Source organism: Macaca thibetana, chromosome 1, assembly GCF_024542745.1.
Source record: "Macaca thibetana thibetana isolate TM-01 chromosome 1, ASM2454274v1, whole genome shotgun sequence".
Classification (NCBI taxonomy): Eukaryota; Metazoa; Chordata; class Mammalia; order Primates; family Cercopithecidae; genus Macaca; species Macaca thibetana.
In genome coordinates, this window is record NC_065578.1 from 165676866 (window position 1) to 165703298 (window position 26433).

A 26433-nucleotide genomic window follows, 5' to 3' on the forward strand; every position below is an offset into this window, starting at 1 on the left:
CTGCCCACGGAGGTAGAGTCTATATAGGCAGTAGGCCTTGCTGAGATGCAGTGACCTCTGCCCAGTTCGAGCTTCCTGGCCCCTTTAATTACCTATTCAAGCCTCAGCAATGACAGATGCCCCTCCCCTCGCCAGCCTGCTGCCTCACAGGTCAATCTCAGACTGCTGCGCTAGCAGTGAGCAAGGCTCCCTGGGCATGGGACCCACTGAGCCAGGCACAGAAGAGACTCTCCTGGTCTGCCGATTGCTAAGATGGTGGGAAAAGTGCAGTATTCGGGCGGAAGTGCCCCATTTCTCCAGGTACAGTCTGTCACAGTTTCCCTTGGCTAGGAAAGGGAAATCCCCTGACCCCTTGTACTTCCGGGCGAGGTGATGCCCTGCCCTGCTTTGGCTTGCCCTCTGTGGGCTGCACCCACTGTCCAACCAGTCCCAATGAGATGAACCATGTACCTCAGTTGGAAATGCAGAAATCACCCATCTTCTGCATTGATCTCACTGGGAGCTGCAGACCGGAGCTGTTCCTGTTTGGCCATCTTGGAAGCGATCCCTCCTTTAGATTTTTATTCATGTCTCCCTTGTAGCATTTATCCCATGTTATTGTAATTTCTCTTTTTAATATGTAGTTTCACCTCTCTAAAGTCTTCCCTGAGTGTCCCTCCCCCTCACTAAGTCTGTACTCTTTTTTTTTCTGTGCGTATGTTAGTTTGAACACATTTTATTTGTTTATCCACTCTAACAATTACATATGGATTATTATTTTGTGTCAGGTACTGCTACACCAAGCACTTGAGATTCAGAGATGTGTAGCCTTCTCTTATGAAGCTGGTATTTCTAGTGAAGGAAATGGGTTAACAAACAAACAAACAAACAAACAAATAGCAAATAAGAAAAATACCAGTGAGCAAAAAGTTCAGAGTATATGAGACATTGACTGGATGGCCAATTTAGATTGAGTGACCAGAAAAGGCACTACTGAAAAGGTGATATTTAAGCTACGTCTAAAGAAGGAATCAGTTTTGAGATATGAAAAGAAGAACATCATTACAGGTAGAGGGAATTGCTGTTACAAAGACGCAAAGGAGGGAAAGAATTTGGCATTTTCTAAGATCAGAATAAATGAAATGTGGTCATGGAAAAGAATTGTACTAAATGAGGTTAGAATGGCATAAAAGGGACAGATCATCCAAGGCTTTGAAGGCATAAGGAGTTTACCTTTTATTTGAAATGGAACAGTATGCTATAGGGAAGTTTTAGCTAGGACATGATTGGGTCTGATCTATATTTTATAAAAGTTGCCCAGATTACTATGTTCAAGGAGAGAGAGGTAGCAGAAGTCCAATTATAAGGCTTTTGCAGTTGTCCAGAAGAGAAGAGATGGTGGTAGTAAACAAGATGGAGTGAAGCAGGACAAAATTTGTTTATGTTTGTGAGGTAGAATTTTCAACTCTTACTTATGGGTCAGACAGAGTAGAGATAAATACGAAATCAAAGATAATGCTCATATATGTGTTTTTATATTGACATTTTAAATAACTGTCTTACTCATTTACATAACAATTTTCTAAATAGATTATGAGCCTTTCTAATACTGGGACCATTTATGATTCCATTCTATATATCCAGTTTCTTGCGTAGGACCTTGTCAGTATTGGGTGCTAAATAAACTTTAGTCAAATCTCTCCTCACCATGTCTTTTATAATTACACATAAAAAGTGATTTTGAGTACTCAAATATTTGCATATTACAGTGATAACCATAAATAATAAGTAAGGACTCTAAGATTAGGGAGATAGGGAGATTGCTGTTTCATTAAAGGTAACCTCATTATGACCAAAGAAAACACTAAGATAACATAGTACATTCACTAAAGTGTATAAATTTATAAATTATAATATTAGGGTAAAAATCCTCAAGATCATCCACCTCTAATGAAATTACCATTCCATTTTGTAAGCATGCCCTCAATTCTATCAAGTGTTTATGTAATTTTATTGACATAAATGGAAAAATCTTATTCTTGTTTCTTAAGATTATTCTTACCAGGTAATTGAATAAAAATTTATTTGAAAAGTCTCTGGTGGACTTGGATATCTATATTGTTATTGTGAGGAAACATCTGAGTACTTATTGTTTGATAAAATAAATCCCATATAGTTTTGGAGAGGTTAGATCATTCTCAACTTATCTTTGGTACTTCTTTGGAGACACATTCCCATGTCATATAAGGACAATTCAATAACCATGGTATAGCCTGGTTTAATTTTTTTTTTTTGGAGATATGGGGTCTTGCTGTGTTGCCTAGGCTATTCTTGATCTTCTGACCTCAGGTGATCCTCTCACCTCAGCCTCCTAATGGTTTGGGGTTACAGGCATGAACCAGTGTGCCAGATAATGAATTTTTTTGACAAATGAAAATTGTATATACTTACGATATATAACATGATGTTCTGATATTGGAATTTGATTATAGAATTAACATCAATTATGATTGTGGAATGACTAAATCAAGCTAAGTAACAAATCAGTTGCCTCATATAATTAACATATTTTGTGGTGAGAACATTTAAAATTTACTCTCCTAGCAATCTTCAAGTATATAACACATAGTTATTAACTATACGTTACAGTTATTAACTGTACTCCCATGTTGAACAGTAGAATTCCTGAACTTATTATTCCTCTTGGCTAATTAAAATTTTGTCTGCTTTACCCCAACCCCTGGTAACTACCATTCTGTTCTCTGCTTCTCTGAGTTTGACTTTTTTAGTTAAATCCTGTGCTATTTGTCTTTTGATGCCTGGCTTATTTCACTTAGCATAATGTCCTCCAGATTCAATCATGTTGTTGCAATTGACAGGATTTTCTTCTTTGTAAAGGGTTAATAGTGTTCCATTGTGTGTGTGTGTGTGTGTGTGTGTGTGTGTGTATATATGCACCACATTTTCTTTTTGTATTCCTCCATTCATGGATAGTTAGGTTGATTCCATATATTTGTTATTGTTGAGTAATGCTGTATTGAACACGTAATGCAGATAGATCTTCAGCATACTGATTTCATTTCCTTTGGATATATTCCTAGAATTGGAATTGCTGGATCATATAATAGTTCTATTTTTAGTTTTTTGAGAAACTTCCATACTATTTTCCATAATGGTTATACTAATTTACAGTCCCCCCAGTAATGTACAAGGGTTACCTTTTCTCCACATCCTGGCTAAAACTTATCTCTTGTCTTTTTGATATAAAAATCCTAGCAGGTATGACATGATGCCTCACTGTGGTTTTAATTTGCATTTCTCTGATGATTAGTGATGTTGAACATTTTTTCACTGTTGGCCATTTGTGTGTCTTCTTATGATCAATGTTTTTTCCCCAAATATTTTGCACATTTTTAATTGGGTTATTTTTTTTCTTGTTATTAATTTGTTTGAGTTCTTTATATATTTTGGATATCAATTCCTTATCAGATATAATTTACAAATATTTTCTCCCATTACAGAGATTGTTTCTTCACTCTGTTGTTTCCTTTGTGCAATCATATTTGTCTATTTTTGCTTTTGTTGCCTGTGCTTTTGAAGTCATGATCCAAAATATCTTTGCTCAAACCAGTGTTGAGAAGCTTTTCCCCTGCGTTTTCTTCTTGTAGTTTTATAGTTTCAGGTCTTATGTTTGTAAATCCATTTGAATTGATTTTTACATATAATCTGAAATAAGTGCCCAATTTTATTCTTCTGCAGATGGATATCCTTCTCCATTTTGTGTTCTTAGCACCTTAGTTGAAGATCAGTTTTTGGGAAATGTATGGATTTATTTCTGGGCTTTCTATTCTATTCCATATGTCCGTATATCTGTTTTTGTGCTAGTACCATGCCATTTTGATTATTATGGCTTCATAGTATATTTTGAGATCAGATAATGTGATGTCTTCTGCTTTGCTCCTTTTATTCAAGATTGTTTTGTCTATTTGAGGTCTTTTGTGGTTCCATATTAATTTTAGGATAGATTTTTTTATATTTCTGAGAAAAATTTCTTTGGAATATTGGTAGGAATTATATTGAACTGTAGATCCCTTTGGGTAGTATGGATATTTTAGCAATGCTAATTCTTTCATCCATGAACACATGAACATGGAATATTTTTCTATTTATTTTGTCATTTTCAGTTTCTTTTATTAGTGTTATGGCTTTCATTGTATAGGTCTTTCACTTCTATGGTTAATTTTATTCACAAGTATTTTTGTATGCTATTGTAAATTTAATTGTTATGTTACTTTCTTTCTGAATAGTTATTAATTTATAGAAATGCTAGTTTTTTATATGTTAATTGTATATCTTGCTACTTTACTGAATTTGCTTATTAGTTCCTACAGTTTTTTTGGTCAAATCTTTAGAGTTTTCCACATGTAACAACATGCCATCAGCAAACAATTTCCCTCCTCCCTCCCTCACTCCCTCCCTGCCTGCCTGCCTGCCTTCCCTCCCTGCCTTCCTTCTCTCCCCTTCTCTCCCCTATTTGGATGCCTCTTATTTCTGTTTCCTCATGAATTGCTCTAACTAGGATTTCCACTTCTGTGTTTAAAAGAAGTGGTGAGAGTGAGAACTCTTGTCTTGTTCCTTATCTTAGATGAAAAGTTTTTTAGCTTTTTACCGTTGACTATTATATTAGCTGTGAACTTGTTATATTTTTTCTTTTATTGTGGTGAGAAAAGTTATTTTATACATAATTTGTTAAGTGTTTTCATCAGAAGTGTTGATTTTTCTCAAATGTCTTTCTGCATCTTTTGATGTGATCATAAGGTTTTTGCCGTTTATTCTGTTAATGTGGTATATATCACATTTATTGATTTGTGAATGTTGAACCATCCTTGCATTCCAGAGATAAATCCCACTTGATCATGGTGGATGATGCTTTCAAAGTACTGTTGAATTTGGTTTGCTGGTATTTGGTTGAGGATTTTTGCATCGATGTTTAAGGGACATTGGATGTAATTCTCTCGCTCTCTTTTCTTTTCTTTTTTTTTTTTTTTTTTTTTTGAGTCTCCTTGTCTGGCTTTGGTGTCAGAGTAATGCTGGCCACATAAAATAACTTTGGAAATATTCTCTCCTTTTCAGTTTTTTTTGAAGAGTTTGAGGATTGATATTCTTTAAATGTTTGTTAGAATTCAGCAGTGGAGTCATCAGGTCCGGGGTTTTCTTTGATGGAAGATTTTTGACTACTGATTCAATCTCCTTATTCATTATTTGTTAATTCATAATTCAGTTTTAATAGGTTGTATGTTTCCAGGAATTTATTCATTTCTTCTAGGTTATTCAATTTGTTGAATATAGAGACTTAATGACAGAAAGAAGAAATGTACAAGAGGAGACAATTTATCAGGATAAAGGATACTTTTTTCCCCCCAGCATCTCTTGTTAACTGATTTCAAGTAATATCCTAACTAGAGTTTCTCAGAGTGGGGTCTCAGACTGCTTGCTCTCTTCTGGTAAGACTGACTTACCTGGAGAGCCTGTTAAACATGCATATTTTTGAGTCTCACCTTAAAAACTAATGATTCAAGAGGCCTGGACTAAAGCCCAGAAATACACATTATTAATGAAATGCCATAAAAAGTAAGAACACTAAAATTTAAGAACACTTTTTAAGTATTCTTTACTCATACCTCGGAGATACTGTGGGTTCAGTTCCAGACCACTGCAATAAAGTGAATATTGCAATAAAGTGAATCATACAAAGTTTTTTGTTTCCCAGTGCATATAAAAGTTATGTTTATACTGTCCTGTAGTCTATTAAGTGTGCAGTAGCATTATGTCTAAAAAATGTACATACCTTAATTGAAAAATACCTTATTACTAAAATATGGTAATGGTAATCTGAGCTTTTAACAAATTATCATTCTTTTTTGCTGGTGGAAGTTCTTGCCTCAGTATTGATGGCTGCTGGGAGATTAGGGAGGTGGCTCTAGAAGGTTGGGGTGGTTGTCTTGTTCTTAAAATAAGACTGCAACAAAATTTCCCACATCAATTGATTCCTACTTTCATGGTAGATTTCTGTGTAGCATATAGTGCTATTTGATAGCATTTTATCCACAGTAGAACTTCTTTCAAAATTGGAGTCAATCTTCTCAAACCCTTCTGCTGCTTAATCAACTAAGTTTATGTAATATTCTAAATTCATTATTGTCAACACTCTTCAGAGCATCTTCACCAGGAGTAGATTTCATGTCATGAAATGGCTTTCTTTCCTCATCCATAAGAAGTAACTCCTCATCTGTTCAGGTTTTATTATGATATTATAGCAATTTAGTCACATATTCAGGTTTCACTTAGAATTCTAGTTTGCTTGCTATTTCCACCACATCTGCAGTTGCTTCCTCTAAGAAGTCTTGGATCCCTTCAAGTCATCCATGAGAGCTGGTTGGAATCAACTTTTTCCAAACTCTTGTTAATGTTGCTCTTTTGACCTCTTCCTATGGATCATGAATGTTCTTAATGATATCTAGAATGGTACCTCCTTTCTAGAAGGTTTTCAATTTACTTTGCCCAGATTTATTGGAAGAATAACTACCTATGGTAGCTGTAGCCTTAATGAAATGTATTTCTTAAATAATAAGACTTGAACGTCAAAATTACTCCTTGATCCATGGATTGCAGAATGAATATTGTTTTAGCAGGCATGAAAACAACAGTAATCTCCTTTTATATCTCTATTAGAGTTTCTTGGGTGGCCACGTGCATTGTCAGTGAGCAGTCATGTTTTGAAAGGAGTCTTTGTTTCTGCGCAGCAGATCTCAATAGTGGGCTTAGAATATTCAGTAAAACATGGTGTAAGCAGATGTATTGTCATCCAGACTTTGTTTTGTTTATAGAGCACAGGCAGAGTAGACTCAGCATAATTCGTAAGGGCCCTAGGATTTTTTAAATGGCAAATGAGCATTGGCTTCCATTAAAGTCACCAGCTGCATTATTGCCTAACCAGAAAGTTGGCCTGTCCTTTGAAACTTTGAACCCTTGAAGCCAGGCATTGACTTCTCTTCTCTAGCTATGAATGTCCTGGATGATATCTTCTTCTGATAGAAGGTTGTTTCATCTTCATTGGGAAATGTGTTGTTTAGCCACTTTCTTCAATGATCTTAGTTAGATCTTTTAGATAACTTGCTACAGCTTCTGCATCAGCATTTGCTACTTTACCATGTACTTTTATGTATAGAAATGGCTTCTTTCCTTAAATCTCATAAACCAATGTCTCCTAGCTTCATAATTTTCTCCTACAGCTTTCTCACATCTCTCACCCTTCATATAATTGAAGAGACTTAGGACCTTGCTCTGGATTAGGCTTTGGCTTAGGGGAATGTCATGGCTGGTTTGATTTTTTTGTCCAGACCACTCAAACGTTCTCCATCTCAGCAATAAGGCTGTTTCACCTTCTTGTCATTCATGTGGGCACTGCAGTAGCACTTTCTATTTCCTTCAATAACTTTTCCTTTGCATCCACAACTTGGCTAACTGCTTGGTGCGAGAGGCCTGGCTTTCAGGCGGTCTCAGTTTTTGACATGCCTTCCTCACAAGCTTCATCATTTTTAGCTTTTTCACTTGGATGTGTGGAGGTCATTGTAAGGTTATTAATTAGGGAATAGGGAAGCCTGAGGGGAGAGAGAGAGAGAGATGGGAGAATAACCAATCAGTGGAGCAGTCAGGACACACACAACATTTATCAATTAAGCTTGCTGACTAATGTGGGGGTGATTCCTGGTGCCCTAAAACAAATACAATAATTACATCAAAGGTCACTGATCACAGACTACCATAACAACTCTAATTATATAATATAATTGTATAATTCTAATATAATTATAATGAAAAAGTTTGAAATATTTCAAGACTTTCCAAAATATGACACAGGGACACAAAGTAAGCAGATGCTGTTGGAAAAATGGCACTGATAGACTGGCTCAATGGAGGGTTGCCACAAACCTTCAATTTGTAAAAGCTGTCTTTGAAGTACAGTAAAGTGAAGTTCAGTTAAATGAGATATTCCTGTATCCATTTTATAATAGGCAGTGTTTTGTGTGGGATACATCAGAGAACAAAGAAGGAGACAATCTCTGACTTTGTGAAGCTTTTATTTCTAATAACAAATTATAATTTTAAAATAATGTTGATCTTCAAAGGTCAGAAGTACTATGGGAAAGTAAATAGAACAGGGTATGGTAAATAGGGACTACCAGAGGTGAGGGTAGGATTACAATTTAAAATAATATAGTCAATGTAGATTTCCTGGAATATGTGTCACTTCAGCAATATCCTGTGGGGTGGCCAAAAGTGGAAACAGAGAGAAAGAAGATCTAGAAGATTATTACTATCATCTAGGTGAGAAATTGATGGCAGTGTGGAACTGTTGATTGAAGATATGATGAGATTTGGTCAGAATATGGGTTTATTTTATAAATAAAGCCAATAGATATTCTGAGGAATTTGATATAAAGATGAGAGAAAGCAGAGTCATGGATGATTCCATGTTATCTCATCTGAGAAACTGGAAGAAAATATTTGTCTCAATTAAAATTGAGATGGGGAAGATTGTGGGCAGAAGATGATTTCATCAAGCAGAACAAGAGTTGAATTTCAGACATACTAATTCAAGATGTCTGCTGGAGATGCAAGCAGGATATTGATTAGGCAAGTGGATGGATAAAGGAGGGGAGAAAACTGGACTGGAGGTATAAATTTTGGAGTCATCAGCATATAGGTAGAATTTAAAGCCATCAGCCTGTAGATTGGGTGAGATTACCAAAGGAAAAAGCGTAAATAGAAATGATAAGAAAGTAGCATAAGAGGGCACTAGCAATGGAGGCTGTGAAAGAGTAGATGAACAATTAGGTAGACAGAAACCACAAGAGTACTTTACATTAGCAGCCAACAAGAATACCAAAGAGGGAGGGATCAACACTGTCAAATGCTCATGACAGGCTAATTAAAACAAGGACCTGGAATTGATTACTGGATTTAGTAACCATGGATATATGATGACCTTAGCAAGAGCAATTTTGCTGATGTGGTGAGATAGAAATTGTGATTGAAGCATGAGAGGAGAGGACATAGACACAAAGTACTGACAGCTCTTTTGAATTTTATTGTGAAGAATAGAATAGCACATAACTAGAGAAGTAAGTGAGGTCAAGAGAAGAAGTAACCTGTTTGTATGCTGCTGGGAAGATCTAGTTAAGAAAACTATATTCAGAAGAGAAAAGGAAAAATTGTTAGAAAAGTTAGTCTTTACAATGAGCACAGGCAATTTATTCATAACAGGAGAAAAGACAGTCTGTGACCACAGATGGAGGAGATAGGTAAATGTGTGACTTAGAGCTTGTAGAATTTCTCTTTTAATTACTTCAGTTTTCTCTTTTTTGGTGAAATTAGGAAGCAAGATCATCAACTGAAAGAGAATGGGAGAGGTCATTAAACATTTAAGGAGAAAGAAGATAGGACATTGTGAAATGGGTGGGGAGAGTGAATGGAGTGACTGCAGAGTAAAATAGAATTGCTTGGTATTCAAATCCTATTGGAGGTTGAAGTTTATAAATTTTGAGTGAGAATAGTCATTATGGCTGGTGGGATTTTCTCCTGATACTTGGAGCCTCCCACAGGCCTACTGAGTACGTGTGCCTGTTCCTACTCCAGTGTAGGTATTTACTTTAGCTACTCCCTTTGCCTGGAATCCTCTTCTCCCATTAAACCTCCTCATGGCTTAAGACTTGGCTTAAATGCTGTCTTCATGAGACCTACCCTGACCACACTATTTAAAATGGAAAGTTCCTTGCCCTAGATTTCCTAACTTCCCTTATGCAAGTCTATCTTATTCTCTAACACTCATCACCTTCTCACATACTACATTGTTTGTTGTTTCTTATTTCATGCGGTAACTTTCTTCCCCTACCTCCACTAAATGTTTAAGCATCACAGAGGCTTGGATTTTTGCTTGCTTCATTTATTCCTGTATTTCAGGTATCTAGAAAAGTGCCTGGAATACAGCATACATTCAGTTAAATATTCACTGAATAATATAATTAGTTGATTCTTTTGGTCTGGTGATCATAAAGTTCAGCAGACTAAATTCTTTAGCACATTATTTAATGTCAATTGACATATCCTTGAAAGTAGTATTGTTGTCTTATTACAGTTATTTTAGGTTATTAGTTTTAATAATACATTGCACTGAATGGGTTCTTAATACTCTTCATAGTGTTTTCCTGTTCGTGATACCACGGTAGTCTAATTTAGTATACAGGAGCCTGATAGTCATCTCATTACCTAATGGCATAAAAATAACAATTTATTTCTGTTCTTTCACATACTTAATTTTCTTGGTTTGAGCTGACCTACCTTACTTATTCCCGCTTGTTATAGGCAGTTTGTGTTTATATATAGCTACTAACTGAATGCCTTGCATTTAGCAGGTGTCTATAAATATCTGTTGATGTAATTTATTGTAACACTTGAGTATAGTTTTCACTAACCTGTCAAGGTCTACTGAACATTTCTAAGAAGAAATATTTAAATTAGACTACTTATTAAAATTTTAGCCCAGAGCATTATATAGAAAGGCAAATTTTAAAGATTCATGGGAAATTAATTTAATTTTGAAAGCAATTTTTTACTGTATTTAAATTTTATCCTTAAAATTGCTGATTGATTTTTGAAACTATTTTTCTCTGGCTCTTAAAACTTGAATCTATTAGTTACCTCTTATCTTACCTAAGAAGGGTTTCTAATGTGAGATAAATTTCTGAGCCATAGTAAGGTTTCCTACAGGAAGGAATTTGGGTTTGTAGATTTGTTTATTGTGTTGCTTCAGCACTTCTGCAGCTTTGCTTCAGTAATAAGATTGCCATGTTAGCACACAAAAAAAACACTGAACCTTGCTACTTCCTCGGCTTGGCAGAGAATTATACCACTGCCTCATCTCCCTACTAGAATCTTTTTTATAAAGATTTTTTAAAAAATCAAATATTTCTCTTAAAATAATATTAAAATCCTGAAATTCAATTATTGTCATAGAGTTTCGATGGAGTGATTATAATTAAATATTTATATAACATATGTCTAGACCACTAAGGGAATTAGAACACTGATAATAGCATAACTTGTTTTAGGATTTTTAGATTCAATGCTGGAAATACACTGACTGGTAAATAATTAGAGATTTGTAAAAGGCATATGACTTTTCTCTTAGAGGACATATACATTCCTACCAGTTTAGTGGCAGATATTTTGAAGTGTAATCTGTGACTTTGATCAAAACACATTCTTTTTATTTTTTGGAAAGAAGCCTCCTATGGAGTCTACTCTTTATGTTACATATTTGAAATCTTCATTTTATATTTAATTATATTTAAAAAATGAATTTGAATAGCGAATGTTAATTTTCATTTAACAATATTACTTACTGAAGTATGTTTAAAGCAACAGATAATTTATTTAAATTGACTCAATGTCCTATTAGGTGGCTATTTGAAGATAAAAACACTTTTAAAAACCTTAGTGACATCAATATCAAAAAGAAGAGCCAGAAGCAGTTTTGCTGCTTGAAAATATTTATCTTGTAACCTGTCACAGTACTTTAAGATCATGTCATAGCAAGTTTGAAAGGAAACCTGCAAACCTGAGTGCCCTCACCCTGGGAGACATTCCTACAATATAATGGACTGGACTAATTATTAATGATTTTATGTATATTATTTTGATGTAACGGACCCCTGATTGAAAACTAGGGGGTGGCCTCTGGTGTTATGTAATATGTATATTTGTTTTTGTCCATGGTTCCTGGCTCCTAAAATCCTTGACATCTCCAAAAGCAAAAAAGATCATGTCATAAGGATTAGCAAAATCTGGTTCTTGCAATTGTTGATGATTTAGAGGGAATAATGTCATCGATCTTGAGAATTACATATATTATTATTTAAATCAATTTTATATATTTATAATTTATAAAATTATGGAATCCATACTATGGGATAACATCTATGAATTTTTGTAAGATTTCCAATTATGTTATTTATGTTTTGGTGTCATTAATTAACATGTTTAGGTCTAGATTTTAATTTTTTTCTTTTGGAATAAAAAGAAAACTATTAAGATTTATATAAAAGCATCATTTAAAGCAAATTCTTACCTTCTTTTAAAAATCTACTTGCAACCTAATTTTATGTTATATCTGTGTCACTTTGTTATTAACAGTGTTGTCATTACTTATAACCACAAACTAATTCTTTCAAAATTTATGTCTTCCAATTACCTACAGATATGAGGTTACTAAATGATATAGGTAACTGTTTATCAGACAACATGTGATAGCACATTATAGAGTCATAGCTTTTCCAACAGAGATGATATTTTATTAGTTCACAATTATTTATCTGCATCAGTAACTAAAAATGTTCTTATCTTTTACTTACTATGAAATGCTCCAGAGTTACTAAAGTGGTATAACCATGAACCAACTCCACTTGGGGGAACAATAGCTGTTATTGAATAAAAATAGAAAAAGGTGTTTGAAAAACTGTTAAATTCAGCATTCTACTCATTAATAACACTTTTCAGTTTATTCTTGGGTGTCTATTTATATGCATCTATATACAATATATGTATATGCATGAAATCAATCTTTTGTTATAAGAACAAACATTTTAATTCATTGTGTACATTGGTGTCTGCCACTGACAGGATTGTTTGCAAAGTCAGTGATAACACGTGTCATTTTACTGAGTGATTAATTTCTATTGGCTCAAATCACTAGGTTAGTAAGACAAAGTAGTTACTCATACTCAAAAATGCATAATCAGTAAATAGTTGTGGGATTTATCTCTTTTAGACTTGAATTGTTCCACTTATTTCTGAAATGGATGGATTATTTCTAGTAAACATAAAAATGAAAACCTTTTAGCAAGTCTTCTAGTCTTAATCTTTTAGAGCAAATTAAGTCCTTTAAAAGGATGTCTTAGTTTGTTCTATTTGTCAGTAATGTATTACTTTCACTTTATCATTTTGCTTTCACTTTATTTTTTTTAGAAAAATTATAACTAGTCCATCAAATTAGATCACTTTGATTTATAATACTGTGTTACAAATGTGTGCAAGTCAAATTTTGGGTGCGTTTTAAACCACCTTTTTAAAAAATTACTATTATATATAGCAAAGATGCCAACATTATAAGTTCCTAGCTTTGATCTCAAGATAGAATGAAATGAATTAGTTCTATGCATTATAATTTTTTAACTTTAAAACCAGGTAAAAGTATATGAACTTCAGCATTGTTAAAGTGTACTTCAGTATTTCCACAACATCTCAGTTCAAACTTTATGGCAGGTATTTTGCCAGGTATTGAAGATGCATACACAAGAAAGACTGATCTTCCCTCGGGAAGCTCATAAAAATTTGACAGAGATAGAAAAGGTGATGGTACTGGGGGAAGTGGACTTTATTATTTAGCATTTATTTGGTGTACACAATGCAGACACTTCATAATATTTTAATTAGCTCTTGTAATACCCCATAAGATATTTTTATTACTCCCATTTTACAGAAGGAGAAATAGTCTTAGAGGTGACAAGTGGCCCACGATCATAAAACTAGTAAGTGGCCGAGTTGTGATGCAGGCCTTTTATACTCCACACTCCATGTCGATTTATACTATAGGAAACATTTTGTATGCCAAGCATAATGAAGATGTGAAAATGGGTAATATATGGTCCCTGTCCTCAAATAGTTCTAAGTTTTGTGAGAACAACTCATGTTCTAAAAAAATCTAAGATTCCATTATTTTAGGCTATGTTTATTTAAACCTATCTTACCACAGTTTCACTCAGAAGCATTAGATGATGATAAAAGGATGATTAAAGCACATTTTCCCATTAATAGTTGTTTTCATTCATTCATTATTTTAGATTCAGAGGTACATGTGTAGGTATGGTACATGGGTATGTTGCATGATGCTGAGGTTTGGGCTTCTAATAATCCCATATCCCAGATAATGAACATAGTACCCAATAGGTAGTTTTTCAGCCTCTGCCCCTCTCCCACCTTTCCCCACCATTTGAACTCTCCAGTGTTTATGGTTCCCATCTTTGTGTCCATGTATACCCAATGTTTACTTCCCACTTTTAAGTGAAAACTTGCAGTATTTGGTTTTATTTCTGCATGAATTTGCTTAAGATAAATGGCCTCCAGCATCATTTATTGGTTGCAAGTGACATGATTTCATTCTTTTTTATGGCTGTAAAGTATTCCATGGTGTGTATGTACCACATTTTCTTTATCCAGTTTGCTGTTAAAAGGCACCTGGGTTGAATCCTTGTCTTTGCTATGTGAATAGTGCTGGGATAAACATACAAATGCAGGTGTCTTTTTGGTGGAATGATTTATTTTCCTTTGGCTATATACCCAATAAGGGGATTGCTGGATCGAATGGTAATTCTATTTTTAGTTCTTTGAGAAATTTCCAAGCTGCTTTTCACAGGGCCTGAACTAATTTGCACTCTCACAGACAGTGCGTAAGTGTTCCCTTTCTCCATAAACTCGTTAACATCTGTTACTTTTTGACGTTTTAATCATAGTCATTCTGACTGGTGTGAGGTGGTATCTCATTGTGGTTTTGATTTGCATCTCTCTGATGATTAGTGATGTTGAGCATTCTTTCATATGTTTCTTGGCCACTTATATCTTCTTTTGAGAAGTGTCTGTTCATATCCTTTGCCCAATTTTTAATGGAGTTACTTGTTTTTTTCTTGTTGGTTTGTTTATTATAGCTTCTGGATATTAGTCCTTTGTTGTATGCATAGTTTGCCAGTATTTTCTCCCATTCTGTAGGTTGTCTGTTTACTCCATTGATAGTTTCTTTTGCTGTAAAGAAGCTCTTTAGTTTAATTTGGCCCCAATTGTCAATTTTTGGTTTTGTTACATTTACTTTTGAAAACTTAGTTGTAAGTTATTTGCCCAGGCCAATGTCTGAAAGGGTATTTCCTAGGTTTTCTTTTAGGAAGAAAGGTTTTTAATTTGAGGTCTTACATTTAAGGCTTTAATTCACCTTGAGTTAATTTTTTTATATCTTGAAATGTAGGACTCCAGTTTCATTCTTCTGCATATGTTAGCCAGTTTTCCTGGCACATATATTGAATAGGGTGTCTTTCCCCATTATTTATTTTTGTCAATTTTGTTAAAGATCAGTTGGTTGTAGGTGTGCAGCTTTATTTCAGGGGTCTCTATTCTGTTCCCTTGGTCTGGGTAAACCACATTTTGAACGTGAATCTGTTGATTCATTTTCTATTCTTTCTTCACCTTTTCTGTAAGAGATTTTTGTATCAAAGTCTTATAACTGGTGTGACTTACTGCTATTATCTTCCTCCCCCACCCCAACACATTTGTTTGTTTGTTTGTTTGAGACGGAGTCTTGCTCTCTTGCCAGGCTGGAATGCAGTGGTGCAATCTCGGCTCACTGCAACCTCCACCTCCCAGGTTCAAGCGATTCTTCTGCCTCAGCCTCCTGAGTAGCTGGGACTACAGGCATGCGCCACCATGCCCAGCTTATATATATATATGGAGTCTTGCTTGGTCGCCCAGGCTGGAGTGCAGTGGCACAATCTTGGCTCACTGAAAGCTCCACCTCCCGGATTCACACCATTCTCCTGCCTCAGCCTCCCCAGTAGCTGGGACTACAGGCGCCCGCCACCACGCCTGGCTAATTTTTTTGTATTTTTAGTAGAGATGGAGTTTCACCATGTTAGCCAGGATGGTATGGATCTCCTGACCTCGTGATCTGCCTGCCTCGGCTTCCCAAAGTGCTGGGATTACAGGCGTGAGCCACCATGCCCAGCCTATTAGTTATCTTAAATTGCTGCTGAGGAATATTGTATTGTCCTGTACAACTCATCTCAATTAGTTTTGTTCATTAACCATTCAAACAGAAAACCAGGGAAGTATCTGAGTTTTTTTTTTTCTTTTTTTTTTTAAGACCAACTACTTTATTTTAGTTCAGGTAAAATTTAAATTTCTAGGGTAAAAAATTATGGTCAGGATTAGTTAGTTTTTGGATGCAACTGAACATTTTAATCCATCTTCAAGTCCTCCTTGCAAAAAGCATGTAAATCTTTCCTATGTTATCCCCTGCCTCTTAAGCAAGGAAGACTTAAAGATACTTCATCATCATTATGGATGGAGTAAACTACAACGTATCAAATTCTAGGTGCCACAAATCAACAAAATAAAAGGTAACCAAGTGCTAGTAATACGTGTGTGTGCGCGCGCGCGTGTGTGTGTGTGTGTGTATGTAGAATCATTGATTTTCACCTTGGGTTGGTCATATAAAAATACCCAGGATACTTTTCAAATGCAGCATTAATACCGTGAGATTCTGATATGCTGTGTATGTTGGAACAGGTAAGGATTGGAGCAGGACAGGCAATGGAAGATAGTCTCCAGGGTATTTGGATTTCTGCACTTTGAAAATGATCTTCAGGTGCTTTTGATAGTTTCAGTTTCCCACTCTTCCAACCTCTTTTTTAAGAACACTGAAAAATATCGCCTAAAATAGCCTCATGCATATCAAGTCAATATGCATTTACCTCAACTGTATTTAACTTACTAATCATAATTCTTATCATTCAGTGATCACGTATGCCAGGAACTATGAAAGTTGTATTGATTTTATTGTAGATGGTTAAAATTATTTGGTGCTCTGTTATGTGTTAGAATATAATAGTTTAGACAAGTAGTGTTTTACTGAATGAAGTTAATAAGCTGAAAAAAAGGTAATGTCTAGTATCTCACAGATACTTGCTGTGTCACATTTCTTAGGTTAATCTAATTTGTTGTTTGCAGCAACACCATGAGGCAGGTACTGGGAAAACAGGCCTGGCTGGGGAAGACAGAGCCCCTTGAGTAAATGGCTTGGCAAGGCAATAGTACCTTTGTACAAACCCCTCTGCAGAGATTGTGCATTGAGCAACCTTTCCAGAGCCTATGACCTTTACTATTTTTTGCTAATAAGTTAGATTTAGAGTCTTTGCTGTACATTTGCGATTTAATTAATTAGCAACTGTTTATTGAGCACCTGTTCTTTCCATTGTTTGAGAATTTTCATGTGTGTGTATATATACACCATATATGTGTAATTTATATGAGTCTGTTATTAATGTTTTTGATGTAAGTAAAAATCTAACCTTATAAAATAAATGTAAAATTAACATTTTATTGGATAACATTTTATTTGATACTTTTTAATTTTAGTTTATCGATGGTCGACTGGCAAAACTAAATGCAGGAAGGGGTTTCTCTGATGTATTTGAAGAAGAGATCACTTCAGGTGGCTTTTGTGGAGGTAAAGACAAGTTACAATATGATTATCCATTTTCTCAATAACAGTCTTTGCACTTGTGTCTGATAAAACCTATTTCATGAACAACTATTTTCTCCTAAATATGGAATGTCTTAAATATATTTTTTTCATCTTATAAAAGATACGGTATTAGCTTATTTTGCCTGATATCTGTTACTCAAGGCATTAAGTTGGCCTCATGAATTGGTAGCTGTTGGCCTGGATAATCTCTTAATATTGATGGAAATCAGTAATACAGAAATCCAGTCAACTCGTATCTTCCTGTCTTTCCTTCTGAATAGTAGTATTCTCTGCTAGAAAACTACTAATGATGGCTATTACTGAGTATGAATTTAAGAACTAAAGTTACGATTGGTAATGCAATCCAAAAAGAAAGGTCTGAACACCAAAATTCTTTCTACATATTTAAGTAACTGTATTATTATCTAGATATCTTTACCTTTTTTACTTTATAGATCACTGCAGCATTAGGAAAGTTTCCAGTTTACCATTCCATAAATACAATTAATCCTTCTAGTGTAAATGTTCAAATAATATTATAATTATCTAGGCAATTAATAACTTACAAACTGATATTTTTGCACGATTGCTGTGGTGTATAGTCTTGACTTGCAGAGCATTTTGCTTGAGTCCTTGAAATGACCTGTTCATTCACTGAGTATTTGCTGAGTGCTTACAATGTATTAGGCACTGTTCTAAATATTAGGTGTACTAAATAAACAAAAATCCCTGTATTCTATATCTTAGTGTGTTAATTTTTGACCTGGTATAATAGCAATTTTTAAAACTTCTTTGTATGTTTGTTTTGAGGAAAAAAAATTTCAGTCTATGTGTAAATAAATAGATGCTGGAATTGAGAAATGAAACATGAAAAGACAAAACATAATAGGTACTCCTCTACACATTCCACAAAATTTAACGTTATTTTTAAGATTCATTTTCCCATCATGAAAATATAGAAACCATTGAGATAATTGGTTCATTAAAGGAAGTGCAAATGAACTCAGCAGTTGTGGAACTTTATCTGATTTAAGTATAGCATTTCATTGAAAGCATTTAGCTTGGGGAAAAGTTAGTTTGCTTGACTCAGCAAGGAAGCTGAATGTGGAATCATTCAGCTCCTTGCTTCCCTCAGTTCATGGGTAAAAATTTAGCTTCAATTGAACTTTTGTGTTAAAATAAGACTTTTTTACTTCTCAATTCAGACAAGCAAAATATTGTCAGCTCATGGACAAGTTGCTTGAGGCATCTCTTCAGTATTTACATAACTGCTGTCTCATTATCTTTATGACCCGTGGGGCTACTAGCTTTTATAGAATTGAAGATGACATTTTGTGACAATAAGAGGCTAGAACTATGATCCTTTTGTACAGTTAAATTCTGTAATCTTAACCATTGGTCCAGGTACCTCTGTAATAGAGTAGAGATAGGTGACTTTTCTGGTGGGAGGGCCTACTAAAATTTTTCACGAAAAGCCTTATTGTTTAAAAAAGGTTAGGAGAATATGATTACCAATTAGTATCTGACTTAGAAATTGCTACATTTTCAATACAACTTAATGCCAACTACTTTGTTGTTCTTTATTAAAATGAAAAGGTTTTGAACTCTTATTTTAATTTGAGAGAGCCAGTACTTATCTAAAAGGAAAGCCTAATTTGACAAATATTAATTCCAGTGAGTACAGCAAGAAAGTTCCTTAGAAATTTGTGCCTGTCAAGCATTATTTTTAAATTATTCTATGTTATGTTATAGATACACAGACTTTTTTTGTAGATGAAAATAAACTCAAATGTGTTAGAATTTGAAATAAAAAGATGACTAATATAATAAAAATTAGCAGTGTTCTAACTATTAATTAGAAGATATCCATCCAGCTAGGGGTGTGTGTGTGTGTGTGTGTGTGTGTGTCTTTACAAAATGGTTCCTAGAGGTCAGTTCCAAACATTTGTCATTCACACTACCCTTGTGAGAAAGAAGAGTATGTTGATGTCATGAAATCAACCTATGCTTCAAAGAAGTAAACTGATCTAACATTGTTGTTTCTCTCCTGATAATAGTAATATAATAATTGCTTATATTTATTGAGCACTAGTATGTGGCAGAAACTCTCCCAAAAGCTCTACAAATATTATCTCATTTAATCCTCACAACACCCAAGGAGATACTTTCATTAGCTCATTTTTATTGAGTATTCAGCTCAATAATTCACTCAAGGTCACACAGCCAGTAGTGGCCAGAGTCTCAATTCCACATGTGTCTATGTGACTTCAAAGATATCCTGTTTTTTATAATAGATTTTCTTAATGCAAAAACATTCAGTAAACAAGAGTAATATTTAACCCTTTCCTACTCTGATTTAATCAAAGCAAAATTCTCATCTCTTTTGACTTTCTTATAGATTTTTTATACATAAAGTCCTAGAAAGACCACTGTGGCAGAAATTAACATTAAAACTAAGAAAAACTTATGTTCCTTTAAGCAAAAATAATTAGGAAATTTCAGAGAAACATGAATTTTCTCCTCTTTATCATTGCAATAGTAGTTTATACACTATTTTTGTTAATGCCGATGGTTATGATAAAATGAGTATCAATATGATGGAGCTTTATCATTATTGTGGCTCTGATTAAAAATATACAGTGCAGGACCATCAGATAAGGAACATCTAGATTCACATTTGAATCTAGAAGTGTATGGTTACAGAATCTGTGAATGCGTGCATGTTTTTAAAACCTGCCTGTGACCTGTGAGCCCTCAGCAGGACTATTAAGGAAATCCATGTCACACCTTATTCCTTCATGAGACCCTTGCAACATCTTTGACCTTAACTAAAAAGGAAAATTTTAACTTAACTTAAAAGGAATGTGTAAAGGGAAGAATAATCATGGAGTTTAAAAGATAATAAAACAGGACAGGAGTAGAACAAAGGATGCATTTAAGTAAACATAGTATTGGTCTGTGAAAAAGCAGGTAAAGAATATTGAGTAGTTAAGCACATATTCTCTCTTTAAATATTTTTTTCATTTAAAAGAAAACTAGTTTTCAAATTTACACCAAGTTAACTTTAAAAAGGAGAAATGTTTTCAGATTCTTTTTATGAGGAGTGTGTAGTTACTTTCCATCACTAGCATGTGTTTCTTCCTTAGTTTACACATATAATCTGATGAGTCTTTTATTTGTTCTTTTATTTATTTTTCTGTTCTTATTTAGTTTTACTGACTAAGGTATCAAAGGAATTTGAAGGAAGCAGTAGGTAATATCAGTTTTAATGGCATTTTTCCGGCCTTGTTGAACAATTTAGACCAATTTATATTTTGAGATAAATAAGTACAAATTACTGAAATTTAAGCAACTACATTTGAAGAGAAAGTCTTGGCATAAGTGAGAAATAGATATTTTGTCCTTGAGTGTGAGAAAGTCACTTGTTTTGTTAACAAAAATAATGTTAAGGATTTCCTCAGTAATGCATATTATTGCCATAATCCAGTTATTTTAAAAGAAGGATTCTGAGGGATTTCTTCAGCATTCAAATTCATTTTTAGAAGAACAACAGCTTCTTTTCTAATACTACTAAAGAATAATGTGCTTTTCTCATAAATATTGTGGAAATAGGAACCTTAAATCATAAAAACACTGAAATTTAAAGGCACAATTAGCCCTTAAAACTTTTAAAATAGGAATCTGCCTAAACTGTACCATGTTTTCCTAACATCAAAGCAAGGGACTTCCTTGCCCCTATATTATGAAATTTTAGATTATTACTGGTAATTCTCTCTATTAACCTTCTTTTTCAGGGTATTAGCCTTGAGCAGTCCCTTTCCCTTTCAAATATAATTGCCTTGGGTGTGATATAGAGGAAACTGTATAACTTAAGTTTTAATCATATTTTACATAGCAGTCTTAGACGTAGTTTTTCAGACTTGAAGGAATAATGAACCGGGAATTAAAATCCTAGATTATTATTCTTTTTCAGTTGCTAGCCTTGAGAACATGAGTGAATAATACGTCATCATAGAACCCCAGTTTTCTGTTTTGGCAAATTATTTATAGTAATAATGATCATTTATGATATTTCTTCAATATACTATGTACCATACCAAACATTGTTTAATCATTATCTTTCATCCTCACAATAATCCTGAAGGGCAATGACTATTATGCTTATTTGATGAATGAAGAAACTGATGCTCAGCCGAGTTAACGACCTTATCCTAAATCACATCCTTCACAAGGATAGAGTAGGCCTGAGCTCCAAAGGTCCATTGGACTTCAAAGCCCACTTCCTTCTCATTGAACTGACCACTTATGGCACTGTTTGCCTATTCTACAGTAGAAAAATACAGTTCAAATAATGTAGATAAAAACGTGATGACTTGTACAGAGCTGAAAATTAGCTTTTTTATTCCTCATAGTTCTAAATAAGACCCTAACCTTTCTACAATGGTTTGAAACTTTTATGATAGCTAGTTTCTTTGTGGTTCAGAGGTTTTAAAAAATTGTTTTCTGTATTGACAAAGGTTACAGAATGCTAAACTGGTGTTTCTTCCTCCACTTTCTTACATTTATTTTGGGAAAACAATTAAAATAACAATACTGTGAATTTTCCAGAATACTGTGAATAATAACAGAATACTTTCCAGAATACTGTGAATAATAACAAAGTCTTAAATATATGATTTCCACTCAACCATTTTTAGTAGAGAAGTAATAAGTATATGAACTGATGAGAGCTCTTTAAATACAGAAATAAACATATATGAATAATCTGGATGAGTAAAGATCTGTGGTTTATTTTGTAGTTTAAAAATATCTCTGAGAAATAAGTTGGTAGGATAACTTGGAATGTTTTACTATTTTACAAGGGAAATATACTTTTAAAAGTTTGGTCAAACCAAATATCACCTGAAACCTCATACCTTTTAAACAGTACAACTTATTTTTACAAAGGTTATTTTAGGTAGTTACATTTTGCTCTAGTTATTTCACAAGTTAAATAATGTGGAAAAAAAAAGTTTGTCGTCATATTTCATCCCCAGAAAAGGTGCAGTGCTGTGTTCTGAGTAGTCAGAGATGTTTTTCAGAACAAAAATTGTTTCTTGAGATTTCTTTTAAATTAGAGTAAGATTTTAAATATAGAAGTGAATCCAGAGCTGGACACTTCTTGCCTGATGTTGATCAGAGATGCAAAGATAACAGCTAGAAAGAAATTTTGGGACTGAGATCATTTTGTCTCTATTTTGTAAGAGCAAGGTGATACATCTTTTAAAATCCACAGCCACAAAGTAGAGGAGAACAGTATATTTTAGGGGTTCTTTGTACTGGATAGTGTCTGAGTAGCCATTGGGACTTAAAAAAAAAAAAGAGAGAGAGAGAGAGAGATGGAGGCTTGCCCTGTCTCCCAGGCTGGAGTGCAGTGGCATAATCTTAGCACACTGCCACCTTGAACTCCTGGGCTCAAACAGTGCCCCGGCCACAGCCTTTCAAGTAGCTGGCACTATAGGTAGGAGCCACTACAACAGACCTGGGATTTTGTTTCTTTATTGTGACTTTTTACCCCTGTGACTTAGGGAGTATTTAAGTTTTTAAACAAGAAGGTAGCTGAAATCTAACTGAGATCAGTTTATGGGAAAGATTAGATAAGTTGTATATGTATTTCTTTTTTTACCTTCTGATATCATCTTATTGACTAAAGTATTTATCAGTTTGGAACCAGATATGTTGATTGCCAGATATTATTAGAACTACTTTTTTTAGCGCTTGAGCTTTTTCATAATCACGACAACCTATAACCTAAAAGCTGCATTTGCTTCACATTTCCTTGGGTAATAGTTTTCTAACTTAACAGATTTACAACTAGAGGATATTTTCAAAACTAAAACTGCAAGCTTACATTACAATAAAGTTAGCTACTAATCTCTGTTAATATTTAGCAGTTGTAGAAGAATGTTTTTTTGTTGCCAAAGTTTTTTGCACTTCTAAATTTTCTTCTAGTTTTTTTAAAGTTCTCTATGTACATGAAATATTATTTTAAAATAAACCTAATTGTGTAAAAGAGGCAAAGTTTACAAAACAACATAGATATTAAACATTGAAAAGTCAGTTTGAAAAACATAAGAAATTTGGATTTCAAAAGAGAGGTTGGTTATATTTTCTCCTCTGAGGCTAATATTAAAGTGAAAGAAGATTGAACACTGTTAAGTTTCAGATATGGATGAAGAAAAAGTGATTCTCTGTTATTCCTAAAATTGCTAATTACTCTATTCCTAAGAATTAGGGCAATTTATTAGTTCTTATGATGCCATTGCTTTTATTGCTTCTTTTACAACAGTGCATATAAAATTTGCCTACTAAAAATTGTACAAATACTAGTTCTTGATAAATTTTGGTTTACGATTTATCTTGATAAATTTTGGTTTATGATTTATTTTTGATCAACCATTCCTGGCATCTCATTTTTATATATTCCAGGGAACCCGAGGTCATATCAACAATGGGTTCATACAGTCAAGGTAATCATAAGCTTTCAAATGTTATTCTTTTAGTCTAACATAAATGGAGAAATGCTCAGCAAAAGTATGCTGTTTATACTTATGCTGTTTATTTGAAATATTTGAAACGTTTGTATATTTTGTCATATTTTAAATATTCTTATTTTATGTTTATAGTTTGTTGATACTCATTAAGATAATTTTTAAATGGAAAGTTTTGGTCTAAAGATAAATGGCTCATTTTGAAAATTAAGATTTTCCTGCCAATCTTGTTTTTCTTATATTATTTTCCAGAAGAAGAAATTAGGTGGGTTAGTAGGATTTGATGGCAATTTTATAATTTGTGGTAATGTAGTTTTGTTAATATGATTTTTAAATATGAAACTTTCTCCGACAGAGACTTTATTTGCCCAATATTAAAACAGCTGATAAACTTATATTTCTTTCTTATCAAGCTTTAAATATATTCAAATTACTAGTCATATTGCTCAAGTCTACCTAACTTTCAAGGAAGAAATAATTTTTAAGTGATGTATTATATCGACTAAAGAATAAAGTGGAAAGTGTACATTTTGTTTGAAATTATATAGTACATAGAAACTTGAAAACACTGAACATGAAATAATTTGTGTATGTCTTTAAGTTGTGAGTAAAGCTCTTTTTTTTTATGCAACTTACTATAATACTTTGTTTTCAGGACATTTTGGCCAACCGTCTTTCCATTTTTCTTTTGCAGAAAGGAGGTGCACTATTCAACACAGCAATGACCAAAGCAACCCCTGCTGTACGGACAGCATATAAATTTGTAAGTTTTTTTTGATATTTAAAAATCCTATTTATGAAATTATATGACATTTTCCTAGATGATAGACATGTAAATTCTGAATATTTTCTATTTTTCTTTTAAATAAACCTAAAAATTTTAGGATTAATATTGACCAAAGAAAATTCAATTGTTAAAATTATAACATTGCATGCAGAGGGTAGTTTCTTTTATATAATCTAAAAATGGTTCTCATTTTATTTCAAAGCTATCAGCAAAGTTGTGCAGCAAATTGAAACAGTTCATGATGGGGTGCCATTTTGTAAAATGTCATTATTTCATTTAACAACATTTTACATTCTTGCTGTGTACTTGTGGCTCAAGTAGGGGAAAAAAAAAAGAAAGAAAAATGTAGCAAGGTCTTTTCCCTCAAAGATGCATTTACCATCTATTAACATTCTTCAGTGAGTCTCTAAGGCAAGCTTGTTCAACCCATGACCTGTGGTCTGCGTGCGACCTAGGATAGCTTTGAATGTGGCCCAATACAAATTCTTTTGTTTGTTTGTTTGTTTTTTTGAGACAAATTCTCACTCTGTCACCCAGGCTAGAGTGCAGTGGCACGATCTCTGCTCACTGTAACCTCCACCTTCCAGGTTCACGCGATTCTCCTGCCTCAGCCTCCCAAGTAGCTAGAATTACAGGCACCCATCACTACCCCTGGCTAATTTTTGTCTTCCTAGTAGAAATGGGGTTTCATCATGTTGGCCAGGCTGGTCTCAAACTCCTGACCTCAAGTGATCTGCCCACCTCCACCTCTCAAAGTGCTGGGATTACAGGTGTGAGCCACTGTACCTAGCCCCAACAGAAATTCTTAAACTTTCTTAAAACATTATGAGATTTTTCTTGTAATCTTCTTCTCCTTCTTCTTCTTCTTATTCTCCTTCTCCTCCTCCTTCTCCTTCTCCTCCTTCTACTCCTTCTTCTCCTTCTCCTTCTTCTCCTCCTTCTCCTTCTTCTCCTTCTCCTCCTTCTACTCCTTCTTCTCCTCCTCCTCCTCCTCCTTCTTCTTTTCCTCCTCCTTCTCCTCCTTCTCCTTCTTTTTTTTTTTTTTTTTTTTTTTTTTTTTTTTTTTAGCTTATCAGCTTTTGTTAATGTTAGTGTATTTTATGTGTGGTCCAAGACAATTCTTCTTCCTCTAGTATGGCCCAAGAAAGCCAAAAGATTGGACACCCTTGCTCTAAGACTTATAGGAAAAAAACCGGAAATAATAGTAAGAATAATAAAGTAAACAATAAATGATAAAGTAAAAAAACTCTTTAATATGACAATTAAGACCCTTCAAAACCCAACCCTTCATGTCTAGTTCCTTTTCCCCCTACACCTCAGAACCTTCCATATCTCTGAAGATACTTAGCTGCTCTTCGTTTCATGAATATAAGATATTCTCCTCTGCCATTTGATTCTTGGTCAAGCCATTCCTATTAATTGGAATGTCAGTTTCTTGGCCTTTATCTACCTAGAAAACACCAGTTCATTTTGTAGGACTTAGTTCAGACATTATTTCCCCTGAAAAATTTTTCTGAACCCTACACAAAAAAAGTTTATACACATATTTTTGTCTTCTCAACCCTACACAAAAATGTTTATATACGTATTTTTGTATCTGTAGGACCTTCTGTTTCCACACTTGTTTTGTCTATGTACATTTCTGTCTTAATACTAGTCTAGTAACTTCTCAGGAGGGAAGCTAGTGGGTTGTGTTCAATAAATTTTTAAAAATTCAATAGGTCATATAT

At 34.0% G+C, this 26433-nt stretch overlaps 1 protein-coding gene across 9 annotated transcripts in view; it reads left to right on the plus strand.

Annotated features, from left to right (window-relative positions):
• Window positions 1-26433, plus strand: part of DENND1B (DENN domain containing 1B) — a 277216-nt gene that overhangs the window by 213412 nt on the left and 37371 nt on the right. For 8 of the 9 annotated variants that reach the window (XR_007720441.1, XM_050765246.1, XM_050765279.1 and 5 more), the window contains 3 exons: window positions 17278-17368; window positions 23855-23895; window positions 24611-24679. Coding sequence is in view for 8 of the 9 variants with exons in the window: in XM_050765246.1 (XP_050621203.1) it covers window positions 17278-17368; window positions 23855-23895; window positions 24611-24679 (201 nt within the window). In the remaining variant the exon portion in view is untranslated. Of the gene's footprint in view, window positions 1-17277; window positions 23896-24610; window positions 24680-26433 lie in introns of those variants that run through there. The other variant, XM_050765316.1, reaches the window with a different exon arrangement.